The sequence below is a fragment of the Crocodylus porosus genome, unplaced genomic scaffold (assembly GCF_001723895.1).
Source record: "Crocodylus porosus isolate Cpor-Errol unplaced genomic scaffold, CroPor_comp1, whole genome shotgun sequence".
Classification (NCBI taxonomy): Eukaryota; Metazoa; Chordata; order Crocodylia; family Crocodylidae; genus Crocodylus; species Crocodylus porosus.
The window spans coordinates 9,416,988-9,433,086 of record NW_017728947.1 but is presented as its reverse complement, the minus strand read 5'-3'; the positions used below and the strand labels follow the sequence as shown (position 1 = coordinate 9,433,086).

At 43.8% G+C, this 16,099-nt stretch overlaps 1 protein-coding gene across 2 annotated transcripts in view; it reads left to right on the top strand.

Moving 5' to 3' along the window:
• Positions 1-14,773, top strand: part of NUCB2 (nucleobindin 2) — a 51,095-nt gene extending 36,322 nt beyond the window's left edge. Inside the window, exons 9-13 of one of the 2 annotated variants that reach the window (XM_019552020.1) lie at positions 1,754-1,846; positions 2,986-3,075; positions 3,611-3,781; positions 4,086-4,167; positions 14,512-14,773. In XM_019552020.1, coding sequence (XP_019407565.1) covers positions 1,754-1,846; positions 2,986-3,075; positions 3,611-3,781; positions 4,086-4,167; positions 14,512-14,636 — 561 coding nt within the window. In that variant the 3' untranslated portion in view covers positions 14,637-14,773. Of the gene's footprint in view, positions 1-1,753; positions 1,847-2,985; positions 3,076-3,610; positions 3,782-4,085; positions 4,193-14,511 lie in introns of both variants that reach the window. The other variant, XM_019552021.1, reaches the window with a different exon arrangement.
• Positions 14,774-16,099: the final 1,326 nt, after the last annotated feature.

Genomic DNA, 16,099 nt, shown 5'->3' with positions numbered 1-16,099 from the left:
AGCCTCCACAAGAGAAGGCTGAGGGGGGATCTAGTGGCCTGTTACAAACTAGTCAGAGGGGACCAGCAGGCATTGGGGAAGTCCCTGTTCCCCTGAGCACTGCCAGGAGTGACTAGAAATAACGGTCACAAGCTGGCAGAGGGTAAATTCAGATTAGATATCAGGAGGCGCTACTTCACGGTCAGGGCAGCTAGGATCTGGAACCAACTTCCAAGTGAAGTGGTGCTGGCTCCTACCCTGGGGGCCTTTAAGAGGAGGCTAGATGAACACCTTGCTGGGGTCGTTTGACCCCAGTACTCTTTCCATGGCAGGGGGTCAGACTCAGTGTTCTGTTCAGGTCTCTTCTGACCCTACAAACTATGAAACTCTTTTAAAAATGATCTAACTCAATAAGGAATGGAGAATGCAGTGGTTAAGGCACAGGGCTGGGACTGTAGAGGCCTGGAGTCCGCATCCCACTTTACCAGAGACTTTTTTGTAACCACATCCCATTCGTACCACAGACCTGGTATAATCACCTTAGCATCTTGCAGCTTTTCTGTAGGGCCTACCTGCCTGCCCAGGACTACCACTGAAGAAACAAACCCAGCCCATTCACTGCTTCACATTATATACACCCAAGCCTGGTATTTAGGCTAGATAAATAGCTAGAGTGACTCTGAGTGGTGTGGAGGGTATGCCTGGAGTGCATATTCTGGAGTAGGGGTGTCAAAGATCTGGCCTACCAGCTGGATCTGGCCTGTTGAGCCTTTTCATGTGACCTGTAGGGCTCCTAGAAGGGCTGGAAATGTGGGGGTGGAGTGACTGGGGGCTCTCAAGAGCTAGAAAGCCTGAGAGTGGTGCTGGGGGATATATCCTAGGCCACTCAGGGACAGTCTTGGTTTTCCTACTATATTTTTTTTTTGGGAGGGAAAAAAGACAAGTTAACGCCTTAGTTAAAAACCCAGTAATATTCTTACCACCACCCAGCCTCAAAAATGTCCTTACTTCTCCTTGGGTCAGAGACAAAAGGTGGGGCTTAAAGCATACATGCAAAGTGAACAAATTCAGGCTGGTGTGGATCAAAGGAGGAAATGAAACCCAGAAGCACACAGCCCTAGTGGACTACCTTGCCATAGGTCTCCTCTTACACTAATGGAGTTGGAGTATAGTACAGGGAAAGAGGCAGCCTTTTAGATGGGAATGTGTCCACCATCACCTTAAAATCAACTCTGAAACGTATTGTACAGCCAGTGCAAATCAGAGGTCATGCTGGAAATGGGATAATGCTTTAACGAGTGGGCCACTTAGTTCAGTACCAGCTATATGCACAAATCTTGTACCTGAATGTGTGGAGGCACACTTCTATGCCTAGGTGGAGCCCTGCAGAGGTCAGTTAGGATTCTTCCCCTGAGGCAATTACTAGGTCAAAACCTGAATTCTCAAATGAATTTTGAGAGTAATCTCCCATTGTAGGTATTGAATTAACTACAAATATCATCCTTTACCATTCAAAAACTCACTTTCTGCTTACAATATTGTGTTGAAATAAATTATTTTTTTACACTTTTTGTGGCAAACTCCTCCCCCCACAAAAACGAAACCCCTCCAAAAAACTTAGCTAAAATAAAACATAAAAATATGCCAATTTTAGGACTGGTTCAAATTGGTGATACTTTGTTGTTAAGCAGTATTGCCCACAATTTTCCTAAATGTGTTGCAATGTGAATGAGCAGCTCTTTCTTCCAGCTAATGTTTGATACTTTTATTTCAGCTGGAGAAAGTCTATGACCCCAAAAATGAAGAAGATGACATGGTAGAAATGGAAGAAGAAAGGCTAAGAATGAGAGAGCATGTCATGAATGAGGTGTGGTCAGAAATGTAATGTAATCTGCTCATTTGCACACGTGTAGTCCTATTTTAGTGAATAAGGTTGTTCAGGTACAACAAAAGGGAAGTCAGGCCATTGTATTGTATACAACATTTACAGACATTCACTTAATTGCAATCCTTCAGCCACATCCTGTCCTCTCAGAGACATGCCTGATCAATGGATGAAATTGCTTGGAAAAAACTTTTTGTGTTTTCTCCATGTCCTGACCTCAAGAAGGCTAATATTTTGGAGTGGTTTGTGGCATGGCCTTTCATCCCTACAAAGGTCTGCAAATTCACAGAAATTACTTGTGAATCCTAGACCATGCTGTAGAATAGGGCTAGCTTTTGCAATGATTCCTGCTTGTTATATCAGTTATCATAGGTCCAAGTTGAATCATTTTGCCAATGCTCTCCTGCAAGCATTTCATCCTTGTTTTGTTTTAGAAGTGTTCCAACAGCCCCAAGTGTCAGCCTATGACACTGAAGGTTCATGTCGGTTCTTACAGTTATTTCCTGTAGAAATAACTGTAAGAACAGGGGCAGGGGAACAGGAGTGGTGGGACAGGGAAAGGATAGGAAAGGCTGCCGCTGCTTAGAGTGGCTGTGTGTCTGCAACAGTTCCAGTCTGCTGTACTCTGTAGGCCTGAGAATTAAAGATGGGTAGCTGTTAATCTGATGGCAAAGCAACTGTCCCATTCTTCTGGTACAAGCCACTCGGTGTCTTGCTATTTTAAACCCCTCCAATTTAAAAGTAGCAGTTGCTGTGGTTTATAGATAAAAAATTTGTACCAGAAAAATCAGTTGTAAAATATTTTGTCAAAGAAAATTTTGTATGCCTTTGAGAGTTTCTGTTAACTCATTCTTGGCTTAATATTAGGACCGTACATAATATTTTCAGGGAAATTTAGAAACATTAACTAATCAGATGATTAGCTTTTATTTCAATTTTTTGAAATTGCATTAGGTTTTTGAAAAAAGAACTGAAAAACGTTGCTTTTTTCTTATTCAAAGGGTCCATTTAAAAATGAAAGGGCTAGTTATGAAGTTCCTGCATAAATGTAGGCTCAAAGCCCCAAAATTTCTTGCAATCCATAAATATATTTTCTTCTATGTCATTTCTGCTTTAATTAGGTTGACCTCAACAGGGACCGATTAGTAACTTTGGAAGAGTTCCTAAAAGCTACAGAGAAAAAAGAATTTTTGGAGCCAGATAGCTGGGAGGTAATTATAATGTATTCAAAGTGGAACATACTGTACTGTTTGTTATCATTGGTCAAACCAAGAAACGAAGTGGCATATCTCTGATTTTCATGTTTCCTCCTTGTCTTTGGTATGCGTGCGTGCTGTGGTGTAAAATGGTTTAGTTTAATAAACATGATCTTTATGTTCAAGAACATAAATAATAGGTCTTGCGCCAACATGTGGATTACATGAAGGCTTGTTTGCACAGGTCTTTGAAACATTAAACAAATGCAGGCAGTTTGACTGTAGGTGTCTTTAAATATGGATGGGAGTTTCATTGGAAGCATGAGAAATAATTCCCTGAGATAAGCAAAAGGGAATATCTCCTTATTCTTGAAAATAAGTTGGAGGGATGAAGTCCTTTCCAGTGGCATGTATTTTTGGAAGTATCAAATTGAAATTTCTTGCATTGTCAGTTGGTGAATGTTCACTGTGAAGATAACTAACCTCCTCTCAAGATGTATTTTGCTCATTCTTGTGTAAGGCTCCTATCTCTGTGGCATTTTTCTTGCAGACACTGGATCAGCAGCAGCTTTTCACTGAAGAGGAGCTAAAGGAATTTGAAAGCCATATTTCTCAGCAGGAAGATGAGCTCAGGAAGAAGGCAGAGGATCTTCAAAAACAGAAGGAAGAGCTACAGAGACAACATGACCAGCTTCAGGCTCAGAAACAAGAACTTCAGCAGGTGCTGTCAAAACAATAGGAAGATTTATTCCCTTCCATGAGCCATTGTTTAAATTTTAGAGACAAGTTAGTACTAACTCTGCTTCCATGGATAGTTTAGACATGAGGGCTGCAGTTAAATTGTAAACTAATTTTTATACCACAGTGTGGGAGGTATGACTAGACAGTGTCTCTCAACTCTGTTTCCATTGATGAAACTCAAAAGTACAGTGTACATTTTGCCAAGAGACACTCAGTTATGCAAAATAAAAGGAGGTGGAGGCTATTGAGCTTTAACACTCCTTCTTTTTATTTTTTCCTATCAGGTTGTACAACAGATGGAGCAGAAGAAGCTTCAGCAAGGAAATCCTGCATCAGGACCAGCTGGGGAACTGAAATTCCAGCCTCGTATGTAAACTGCATGATATTATGGATACACATTTCAAAGTTTTTAAAAATCCTTTATTTCTGGGGAAACTAGCTTGCTTGCAGTGATCTGTTTTGGAGAAGATAACTTAGACCATTGTTAGTAAACTTTCACACTTTCTTCTTAAAGAATTCCAGTTGGATTGGAAAAGCCACAATTCAAACTTGGCAGCATATGGCCCAGAGAGATGGGGTTTGCCATCTTTTGAAGTGAGCATGTTTGGGCCTTTCATGCTCTGCACATGTCCTGAACTTTAGGAGGTTCTCAGAGCATCTGAGACAGGGAAAGATAGGGCACATGCAGATAGCCAGCTTCTGACTGGTATTCTCTGAGTCTCCATTTGTGCGGTTGAAACTGGCTGCTAATGCATGAGCCTTCACTGTCATCCTTGTATTCCTGCAGTCAGTTCTCATCCTCCACACACTCTGGAATAGAGCAAAATGTTGATTCCTGAACCCTTTCTTGAACTACAGTTGACTGTGTAGTTTTGCCAATAGGTGAGACAGTGGATTTGTATAGGGCGATTTGGCTAGGGATTGATTCTGCCTCAGGCAGAGGGTTGGACTAGGTGACCTCTGGAGGTTCCTTCCAGCCATTTCTTTTTACAATTCTGTGGCCCCTACATGTTACAAATATAATGTAATTATCTGGTTAATTGTACAATTAACTGGTTAAATGTGCAGTTACCTTGAGACCAGATATACGTACAAAGTAGCTATCATGCCAGAAAAAGTTCCAAACAGTTATAAAGTTAAAGTTAGACCTTGAAAATGTGTACTAACTTTATAGCTGGTTGCTTTCAAGCAGTAATTTGTACGTGTAGCAGGGTCTCTTCTGTGGCGGACAGCTCCATCAGCTGTGGGCTCCCAATCGCAGGGATGCACTGTGGTTAGTCAGGACTGGAAAGGATGGGGACCCTCATCTCCAGCAACTGCCAACTCTGTGTCCCAGCAGTACCCTGCAGCTCAGAGTCCTGCACCTGCAGACATGGGAGTCCTGCAGCATGTCTTCCTCCAGTTGGGTCCTGGCAGCCCCTGGGCACACTAATCTCCCAGCCCTGGGAGTACATGAAACCCCCATGGCTGGGCGATTATGGCTGCCACGATCTTAAAGCCATGGGGTGTGTCAGACCCAGGATTGGGCTCCCCCATGCACTGGCAATAAGGTGCAATGTGATTGAATACATAGGAATCTACTTAAATCATGTTTTTGCATTTTTGGGGGAAAGCAGGAAATCCCCGCTTTCCCTGAAGAGCAGGAAAACACCCTTCCTGTCTGAAATTGACTTGAAATCAAAAAGAAAAGAAAGCTTACTGGAGGTGAGCAGCAGCTAGCAGGTACAGCGTCTCCCAGCCAGGCTCAGTTATTGAGCCCATCAGCATGCTGGTTAACCCAGTCACTAGGCAACACAGGAGACCAGGAGGATTTAAAGAGACAGTGCATGCAGCACAGCGAGCTGTGCTGCAGCACTTAAGATCAGGATCTGCCATGGACCATGTGAAGCAGTAGCCTTCATGTAGATGGTGGCAAATTGTTCTGTTCAGCATGTAATGTCATCCTGGATCTGACCAGAAAAACAGTGTTGATGAGCACTTGGAATCAGAAAGGCTGTGCTTGGTGGGAGGGGAGCAAGCTGTGCAGATGCAGGAGGGTTAAATTGAAATAGTGAGAGCTGGTGGGGGGTGGAAGAAGGAAACCAGTGCTCATTTTACACTGGTAACCTGTCCAACAGTCATCCCCCCACTCCCAGTTTTTTTTTCCACCCCCACTGGCTCCCACCTCTTCAGGTTAGCCTCCTTCCCTTAGGAGGATTTTTTTTCTTTTTCAGGAGCTGTATTTTTGAATGTTGAACACACCCAGCCACTTGGCTCTCAGCCAATGAACAGCATGAGGGGGAGTGAATAAAAAATGACAGCCACCTGAAAATAATTGGCAGCTGGCATGATTTAAGTAGATGCCTATAATACGTGATCCTGCAATCATACCTCCTGCCATGCATGTGTGAATTGGGTATTAGGTCCCATTATGCCTTTACCTGAAGACCTATAGGGGCCCTAAGATTTTATGGTATTACTTCCTCTGAGTATTTCTCCCAGAAAATTTTTGGGTGGATTTCTCTCTCATCATTCTAAATTAAACGTGGAAGAAGTCATAGATTCATAGATTGTAAGGCTGGAAGGGAACTCGGAAGATCATTGGGTCCAGTCCCCTGCATCAGGCAGGAAAGACAACTCAGTTCAGGTGGCCCCAGCCAGGTGACCATCCAGTCTCCTCTTGAGGATTTCCAGGGTAGGCAATGGTACCACCTCTGAAGGGAGCCTATTCCACAGTCTGGACACCCTAGCTGTGAAGATGTTTTTCCTAACGTTGAGCCTGAAAGAGTTTTCCAGGAGTTTGTGACTGTTACTCCTGGTTTTCCCCTTGGGTGCCCTGGTGAACAGATGTTCACTGAGCCCTTGATGTACTCCCCTGATATAGTGGTAAGCTGCTACCAAGTCCCCTCTCGGCCTTCTTTTTTCCAGGCTGAAGAGTCCCAGGTCCCTCAGCCTTTCCTTGTACTGCTTGCCATGCAAGTCTCTGATCATATGGGTGGCCCTTCTCTGGACTCTCTCAAGCTTTACCATGTTCTTGTTAAAGTGCAGCACTCAGAATTGGACGCAGTGCTCCAGCTGGGGTCTCACCAATGCCGAGTAGAGCAGAAGAATCACTTCCTTGGTTTTGCTAGAGATGCATTGATTGATGCATGCCAGAGTATTATTTGCCCTGGCTACAGCGTTGCACTGCCAGCTCATATTCATGGGGGTCTGTTATTACCCCCAGGTCCCTTTCATTTGTAGTGCTGGCCAGTTTGGCACCACCAAGCCTGTAGGTGTGTAGGGGGTTGTTTATCCTCAGGTGGAGCACTTTACATTTCTCAGTGTTGAACTTCACCTGGTTCTGACCCACCCAACTTGCTAGCCTGTTTAGATCCACCTGTATCTGCAACCTATCTTCAGGTGTGACCATGCTTCCCCAGAACTTGGTGTCATCCGTGAACTTGGCCAGTGAGCTCTTCACCTCCACATCCAAATCATTGATGAAGATGTTGAATAGTACTGGACCAAGCACCGACCACTGTGAGACGTTGCTGGCCACTTCACCAGGATGACTCTCTGGATCCTACCCCACAGCCAGCTTTGTACCCATCTGAATTTCTTGCAGTTAAGCCCACAATCCTCCGATTTTCTCGTGAGAGCATTGTGAGATACCAGATCAAAGGCTTTTTGGAAGTCAAAGTATGCAACGTCACCCTCCTCTTCCTTATCCAGGTGGCGAGTTACCTGATCATAAAAGGAGATGTGGTTGGTAAGACAAGACCTGCACATGACGAAGCCATGCTGACTGTTGTTCAGAATCCTACCTTCTGCAAGCTTATTGCACAGACTCCTTAATGAATTTTTCCAGGATTTTCCCTGGGATAGAAGTTAGGCTAATTGGCCTATAGTTACCTGAGTCCTCCCTCTTCCCCTTCTTGAAGATGGGCACAACAGTAGCCTTCTTCCAGTCCTCAGGGACCTCCCCAGAGCATCACAAGTTTGCAAGTTTTGCCAGGGGTTCTGTGATGACTTCGGCCAGCTCCTTCAGCACTCTCAGATGGAGTTTGTCTGGTCCTACTGACTTATATATGTCTGTTTTTTTAATTGGTCGTGCACCAGTTCTACAGCAATAGTAGGAAGGTGGTCATTCCTACCCTGCTCATTCTGTACTCTGTCTGGCATGATTTCCCTTTTGGCCTGGTGAAATACCAAAGTAAAGTAGTCATTCAGGAGTTCAGTTTTCTCCTGAGTGCCGGTAACCAGCTCTCCTGAGTTGTTGAGCAGTGGCCTCATACTCCCATTTGTTTTTCTCTTGTTCCCTAGACACCTAAAGAAGGATGTCTTGATGTCCTTGATTCCCGTTGCTAATTTGAGTTCAGTTGCCACCTTAGCCTTTCTAATCTGTTCCCTACAAGTTCTGTTGTATAGTTCTCTTTGGGGCCTGTCCCAAGCTTCCATTGTTTGTACGCCTTTTTTTTCTGTCTTAGGAGGAGCATGATTTTCCTGTTTAGCCAAGAGGGCTTCCCAGCCCTTTAGGTACCTTTCCTCCACATGGGAATGGACTTCCTTTGTGCTTCAAGAATTGTGTCCTTAAGGAATAACCACTCTTCATGCACTCCTTTCACCTTAGGTCCCTGGTCCCACAGCACTACCCCTACTAGTGACCTGAGCTTGTTGAAATTCGCATTTTTGAAGCCCAAAACTTCAACCCTGCTATCTGATTTGTCTGCCTTGCGATGGACAGTGAACTTGATGGTTTCATGGTTACTGTTGCCCAAGCTTCCCTCTGTATTTAAGTTGGTCACCTTTGGCCAGAACTAAGTCTAGGAGAGCGTTACCTTTGGTTGGCCTGTGCACGATCTGAGCCAGGAAGAGCTCTTCGATGTAGGTCAGGAAGGAATGCGACTGATCTGACTTGGCCGAGTGATCCTCCCAAGAGATATCTGGACAGTTGAAGTCCCCCATGATGACCATGTCCTATGTACACGAGGCCTCTCTCAGTTTTCTGATGAACTCTAGATCGAGTTCCTCCCCCTGGCTTGGTGGTCTGTAGTATTCACCTACAGTTAGGTCTCTCTTGCCACATTCCCCCCCCCCCGGCATCTTGACCCAGAGAGTTTCAAACTGTTCTTCTTTGGAGCCGATGTTGGCCTCCAAGGAGGTGCACTGCTCCTTTACCTAAAGAGCTACACCTCCACTTTTCTTCCTTACCCAGTCCCTTCTGTACAGGGCATAGCCCTCTCTGGCTACAGGCCAGTCATGTGAGGAGTCCCACCAGGTCTCTGTAATCCCTACTAGATCGTAATGCCCACTGGAGAGCAAGAGGGATAGCTCCTCCTGCTTGTTCCCCATGCTCCTGGCATTAGTGTACAGGTTTTCTGTGAGGCTGAAGGAGAACTATTCCCTCAGCTCCCACAAGAGTGGCTCTCCTAATGTCCATATCTATGGAGCTTTCTTATATGATGATCCCCAGGCAAGCTTCAGCCAGTGTTTCCGCGTTCCCCAGCAATCTTAGTTTAAAGTCCTATCTAGAAGGTGGGCCAAGATGACTGGCCCTATCTAGAAGATCCCTTAAGAACAGGACTTACCTCTCCGTGTGAGGTGGATGCCACCCCTTCTCAGGAGTCCTCTCTCTCTCCCCCTGAAGTGCACACTGTGGTCAAGGAAGCCAAAGCCCCCTTGGTGGCACCACCATTGGAGTCATTGGTTCACTTCCTTGATGCATCCTTCCGTCCTAGGACCATGGCCTGCAACTGGGAGCACAGAGGAAAAGACTACCCGGGCCCCCGACCCCTTGAGCCCAGAGCCCTGGAGTTGCATGTGACCCGGTCTGGATTACTCCTAGCTGTCTCTTTTGTTCCCACATGGATGAGGAGCATGAGGTAGTGATAGGGCCAGACGAGCCTGCGGATCTTCTCTGCGAGCCCCAGGAAGGCAGCAGACCTCACATGCTAGGGGGTCTGGACGGTAGATGGGTCCTTTGGTGCCCTGCAGGAGGGAGTCCCCCATCACCACCTTATGACTCCTTTTGGGGGTGGCAGTACACTGCTTACTATCCTCCTCCTCTGGTGTCACCATTGGAGCCTCCTCGTGCGTGGGGAGGGGAGCATACGTGTTGTGCAGGACCAGGGGAGGGGTAACCATGGCCTTGTGTTTCCTGGAGCATGAGGTGACCATCATCCAGGTAGCTCCAGGTGGGCCTTTTTGGTTAGCCTTCTCGGTGGCCACCATCTCTACTTCATTCCCTTCTTCCTTCTTTTAGAGAAGGGCATGGCATTAGTCATCAATGAAGTCTTCGTGGGCCCTGATGGTGCATAGCGAGCAGACCTCCTTGAGCTCATGCACCCGGCCCTCCAGAGGCTCCACTGGAGAGTGCACCCACCCTCATGCTCAGCTACTAGCAGCTGTTTCAGGCAGTCCCCGCAGTCCCAGGCCAGGGGCTCTGTCTGGGTGAAGATCACAGTGGTGCCGGGAAGTCTTACAGGCAAGTCTTCCTTGAGCAGCTGTTTCTGTGCTAACCAGCTAACTCCAAGCAAGTGGTAAAATAGATATGCATATATAATGAGATTTCAGTGCTGGATATTTTATTTGCCCAGTGAAATTGTGAAAAGTTTTCGTTTTTCTCTATTTAGAGTCTTTGCCCACATGGCTTATCAGCCAGGTGCCTTCTTTGTTCATGTCCTTTCTTTTTGAGATCTGGATATCTCTATGCTAGTAGGATCCCAGGAAAATAAGCATGTCTGAGACACCATCTGTCTCCTTCCAGACATATATATTCCACTTTTATCTCCTCATACTCAGTACCCGTTCATTCCTACCTCCAGTCAGCTTGCGTCCTTCTGTTTATGTGCTTGAGGATCTGCGACTCTGTAGTCAGCTCCAGAATTGACCAGGAAGCAGGGAAAATAGACGTAACGAGTTTTTATCTCTGCTGCAGCTTCAGACTGTGAGAACCAACTAGGACCACATAGGCCAGGGTTATGCATTAGTGTCAAGTTCTCCAAGAGGGGAACACATAGATGTATGGGTCTTAGTATTTGGTACTTATATGGCACCTAATATTTTCAGCAGATTGTACAAGCAAATCAGACCTCAACATCCTTCCTCATGTGTGCTGCGTCCCAGGGTAGTGGTGCTCATTGTTGGCTCCACAGTTGAGCGATGTGGGACTGATCCACAGGTTGGGATTGGGCCCTGTACCACCCCTGCCTGGCTGTGATCAAGCTCTGAAGCCACCCTGCACCAGGATCAGGCCCTGTACCACCCTGCACACCACATTTAGTATGGGCCATTGCACACAGGCCTTACCACAAATCTGTGGGATGCCCCAAAGGCCAGATGACATGGCACTGGGGCTAGATATGACCCATGGGCCAGGGACCAAGCACTCCTCTCCTAGGGGAAACAAAGGGGATACACATCTTGTCGGAAGTTGCATTAAACCTGGAATTAAAACTTGGACATCATGGCTTCTAACCCTGTGGCCAGTTCTCTAGACTGTGCTGCCTCACTTCCATTATCATTAGATTTCAGAAGAGGTGATCAACTGTTTTTCCAATCCTGGATCCATTATTGTTTGTACTGCAGGAGTGTCAGGGCAGGACAGGGTCAAATAGGACTAGGTTTTGTTGCTGATTTGTTCTCAAAAGATCTGAATGAAATTATGTACAATTAGAGCTAGAGTTCTTTTCCTTACTGGTTCTTTTCTTTACAAGAAAGAAGACTAACCTGCTGCCTCTGGTCTTAGCCAACCACCATTGGAATACATAGTCCCAGGAGAATGTACTTAGGGTCACATACTTGCTACTAGCAGCCAGTTTGCCTTTCATTACAGTCCAGAGAGGGTGATAGGTTTTCTGAAATCCATATTCTTGAGAGAGATACTGCACCAGTAATTACCATTCAAATTCCCTGGACTATTTATTAGGGGACTAATGGCATTCATGTTCCAGTCAGAGTGGGGAAACCCTCAGATTGATTTTTTTTTTTTGGTTGATTTTGAAATTTGCAGTAATTACTGATGCTGTTTACATTGTTCAGTGATAAATCGCTTACGTCTCCATTTTGGTGTAGAACAAAATTAGTATCTTGACATAATATATTTTGTTGGCTGCCCTTATATAAAAGAGGTCACTCTCTCCACCAGACTGTAATATAAAATGTTGGACTACTGGAAGCCCTAATGCAAAGCACATTTTGCCTACTATGGCTAAAGATACATTTTCTTCGAGAAAGCGTCCCATGCCAACTACTTAAAAAAAAAGTAAGCAGGATTCTCTAAAGGCTATAAGACTAGTAACAACATTTCAGAATACCAGTCGGTATATATGCTCATTGGGATTGACATAATATAAATGGTTTGCTAAAACTGTTCAAGAATATCCAATTCAATTAGAGGTGGATACCCAATACCTTATATAATGGCTGGCATTTCCAAATATAGCTATTTCAATTAAAAAAAATAAAATAGAACAGCCCTTTGCACCTCTGAAGGCATATATTGCCTAATGGGTAGCCCACTGGATTGGGACCCAGGAGACCTGGGTTGAACTCTACCTCTGTCGCTGCTTTACTGGGTGACCAGGCCAAGTCATTTCCTTTTTGTGCCCCATTTTTCCAGTCTTTAAAATGGGAATAGAGATACTGGACTCCTTTGTAAAGAGCTTTGAAATGTACTGGTGGCAGGTGCTATGTAGCGGCTAGGAGATACTAACAGATACAAAACCTTGCTGTACATAAAAAGACTTTTAAAATGTATTAATGGCATTAACTTCAGCAAAAGTGTGATCCTGTTCTGGAAAGTAAGGTGCCGTATTAGATATGAGCAGGTAATTAGACAAGCGATCTCCGCATGTTTGATGCTGGCAATGTGAGGCTATTCATACAAATTGTTCCTGCCAGCTTTTTGTATGAAACAGGATTTTCTTCAAAAAAAATCACAAGTTAGAAACATTTTAAAATTCTCACTAGTGCATAGCCAGTGTGTATTCACCAAATTATTTTTGCTGAGAATTTGAATAGCTGGTTTAGCCAATCTGCAGCTGTAAGATACTTCACCAATGGGAAATGAAAGAAAAATACATTTCTCTTTCTCTCGCTTTCATTTCTCTCTTGTATATAGAAAGTCTGACTGTTGCCCTGAAGTCTCCACCAAACTATAAAAGCTGATGTTATACAAGGGTAGGTGAGGAGATGATGAATTTGCAGAAATGACTTGTTGGCACTATGGGAGTAAAATTAAGTCACTTGTTCATGTTTTCAAAAGAGTATTAGAATTAGGGGTCCATTTAATGGGACATAATTTAGAAAAGGCTAATTAAGCTAATATCCAAGGCATCAAGTTGCTAAATAACATACTGGACAGAACACTTCATAGAGCAAAGAATGCGTGGAAACTGTGATCCAAAAGAAGATTCTGCATAGTGACATGTGTTTATAATGTAATTTGGATACAGTGGTCTTATTCCTTGTGATATTTTCTCCTGGTCTATTGCTCAGATACAAAAATCTGACTGCTTCCATAGGTCAGACCCAGGAAGCTTTTAGCAATCAAATCAAGTATTTAAAAAGGGATAGTAAGGAGCTGTGCAATGTTTTATTATAAACAAACTTTTCCTTTTTTAATGTAAGGTTAAGGAGTTGTTTTTTGTGTAACAGAATACAACAGCATGGAGCTGGAATTTCAGCTCAACACGTTCACATCTCTCCTGGCTGACATAATTCATGTTTGTCATGTACACAGATTTACTCACATGCAGAAGGAATCTTCAGAATAGTCTACCTTGTACCTATTAGAATCCATTAAATGCTTATATTAGGAGAATGTTGATGGTTAAAGCAGTGACACTATATCATATTTACATTTAAAAAGCCTCTTCTTTGCTGAAGTTGAAGACAGAGACTAAATAACTTTTAATCTTAAATTGGCAAGGAGAAGAACTGAATGACCTTGAGGGTTTTTATATGTAGACTGTTTCTTTCCCTTCTTGCAGTGTTCCATCCTCTCTCTCTCTTTTGAAACAGTATTCATAAGGATCATTTATGTAGACTATTGCTGCTCTTAATTACAGTGTTTTTCTTTTAATCTGGTCAGTCCCTGTTACATTTCATTGTTGTGATGTCTGAGCATTGCTGTTCCAATTTTGCACAGCATTACTACTTTATCTCTGCCTATAAAGCATTTCATACAAAGCAGATCAAGTGACATCATAGATGCACCATTTACTGAACTGAGAAAAGGACAGTGTAACAGACCTTTACAGCTTTTAGTAAGAGTAAAAACTGACTTATACTAATTCACATAATTGCTATGTAATATCAGGGCACATGATACAAGTCATTTCCTGGGCAACATTAACATTTCATTTGAGGAGTTCATGCTACCTCTCCCACCCTGCAGTCCTAGCCTGCTTGCTGTCTCGGGCGAGAGCCCCAGGGGTGGATTCTATGGGCACCCAATCCTGGACAGGCAGTGAGGCATCCCATCCCCGTAGGGCTTCATTGCCCGGCCAGCAAACCCGCCCTGTGGAAGAAGCACAGGGGAGCCACTAGCAAAGGCCCTGCCTCTGCTGTGCTGTACCCTACTCCTGCAGGGAGTTACAGGTTTGGAGTTGGGGGGGGGCAGCTTTCCCTTGTGTTTTGGCAGGAACTGTGTGACCTGCATTGGAACATTCCTATTCTATTTCTTTTTCAGTTTAGAACTTTTACTTGCGAGACTGACACTTTCTTGGTTTTTCTTTTGTTCTGCAGCTGAGGAACACCCAGCTGGAAACGCACAAAACCATCCTGCAGGAGGTGCTCAGCCTTTACCACCAGGACACGTGCCAGTTCAAGAAGCAGCTGCTAGAAATGATCATGTTCAGATTCACCCTTAACCACTGTGCCTCAACTTTATACCGTCTTTAATATTTTGTGGGTGGGGACAGGGACTTAAACAAAATCAGAGTTCACATCAGAAATATCAACTCTCCACTTTCTTCCCCTGAAGATGATAAAGTCATTGAGAATGTTACATTTACAGTCTAAATTCTGTTGATATGTAAAATATGGATGAATTCTCTCCAGTGCATCACTGACCAAGATAACAAAGAGGCTACTTGCAGGCAAACACTGGGGGAGAAGGATAAAAGAAGTTTAAAGCAGCTATCTCCTTCCATTCTGTAAACAAAATCTCCCATGCAATAGGAGTTTGTATTACCAAGAGTTAGGTAGGAATCAGCACCTTGCTCTTGGGAGAAACGGAGAACTGGACTATGGATCAAGTTAAGTTCTCTCTGACACAACCTTTTTCCAGAAGTATGAAACAGCAGACTATGGAAAAGCTAGATCTGTTGATGGAAGCCTTCAGTTTTTAGCATAGCCAACTCCTTTTGGAAGTGACACCAAATAAAAACAGCTTCCTAGGATTAAATTCAAGAAACCTGCCCTTTTAAAAAATCTAGTCACAGCTAAGAATTAGAGGGCATGTCTACACAAGATACTTACTGTGTGGTAGTCTAATAACACTGCGCAGTAGCATGCTGGTCAAAAACCATGCTAATAAGCTACAGTGCAGTGTTGTTAGGCTACTGTGCAGTTACCATCATGGAAAAGCCATGCACATTTAGTTAGTACTTCATTAAGCAAGTGCCAAACTAAATGCGCAGTAACTACTGCACATTAATGAATGTGTAGACATGCCCACAGTGAATAACTTTCATGTTTACAGATGCCTAAGGATTTTGCTATAAGCCTTCCATAAAAATGCTGTATTGATGGGGTATTATTTTGAACCATCCTCATTGTTAAAGATGAATACAGCTACTCATCTTGCCTAACAGGCTCTTGAGGCTGTACTTTTGTCCCCATTCCTTTCACAACATGCCAGCTGCTCTCAACATTTTGCATGCTGTTAAATGATCTTTTTATGTTGATGAAAAATATTGCACAAAATAGAAGGACTCGTTGTCTTTTTCTGTGCCAATTATCCTACCTCTTGTGATAAAAACCTTACTTTCCAAATCCACTGTGTGTTTCAACAAACATTTCTCAGACATGACATTTTGACTCTTATTCTCACTTTTTCTACTGGTAATACCCCTTCTTTTTCAACAGTCAGTATAACCATATGAAGTCTCCTGAAACAGGCACAATAACTGATCATATTGTTCTGGTATCAGTACCAAGCTAGCTTCCCCAACATAAGCCAAAACCATAATTTGTAAGCCATCTTAAAATAATTTGATTTTCCTGTGAATTCTGGGAGAGAGAATCCTATGGAGTGGTCTTAACTCTTGTATTTCAGGCTGAAAGAGTGTCTTAAAACCCAAACAGGTCTTTTACATGACTATTTTGATAG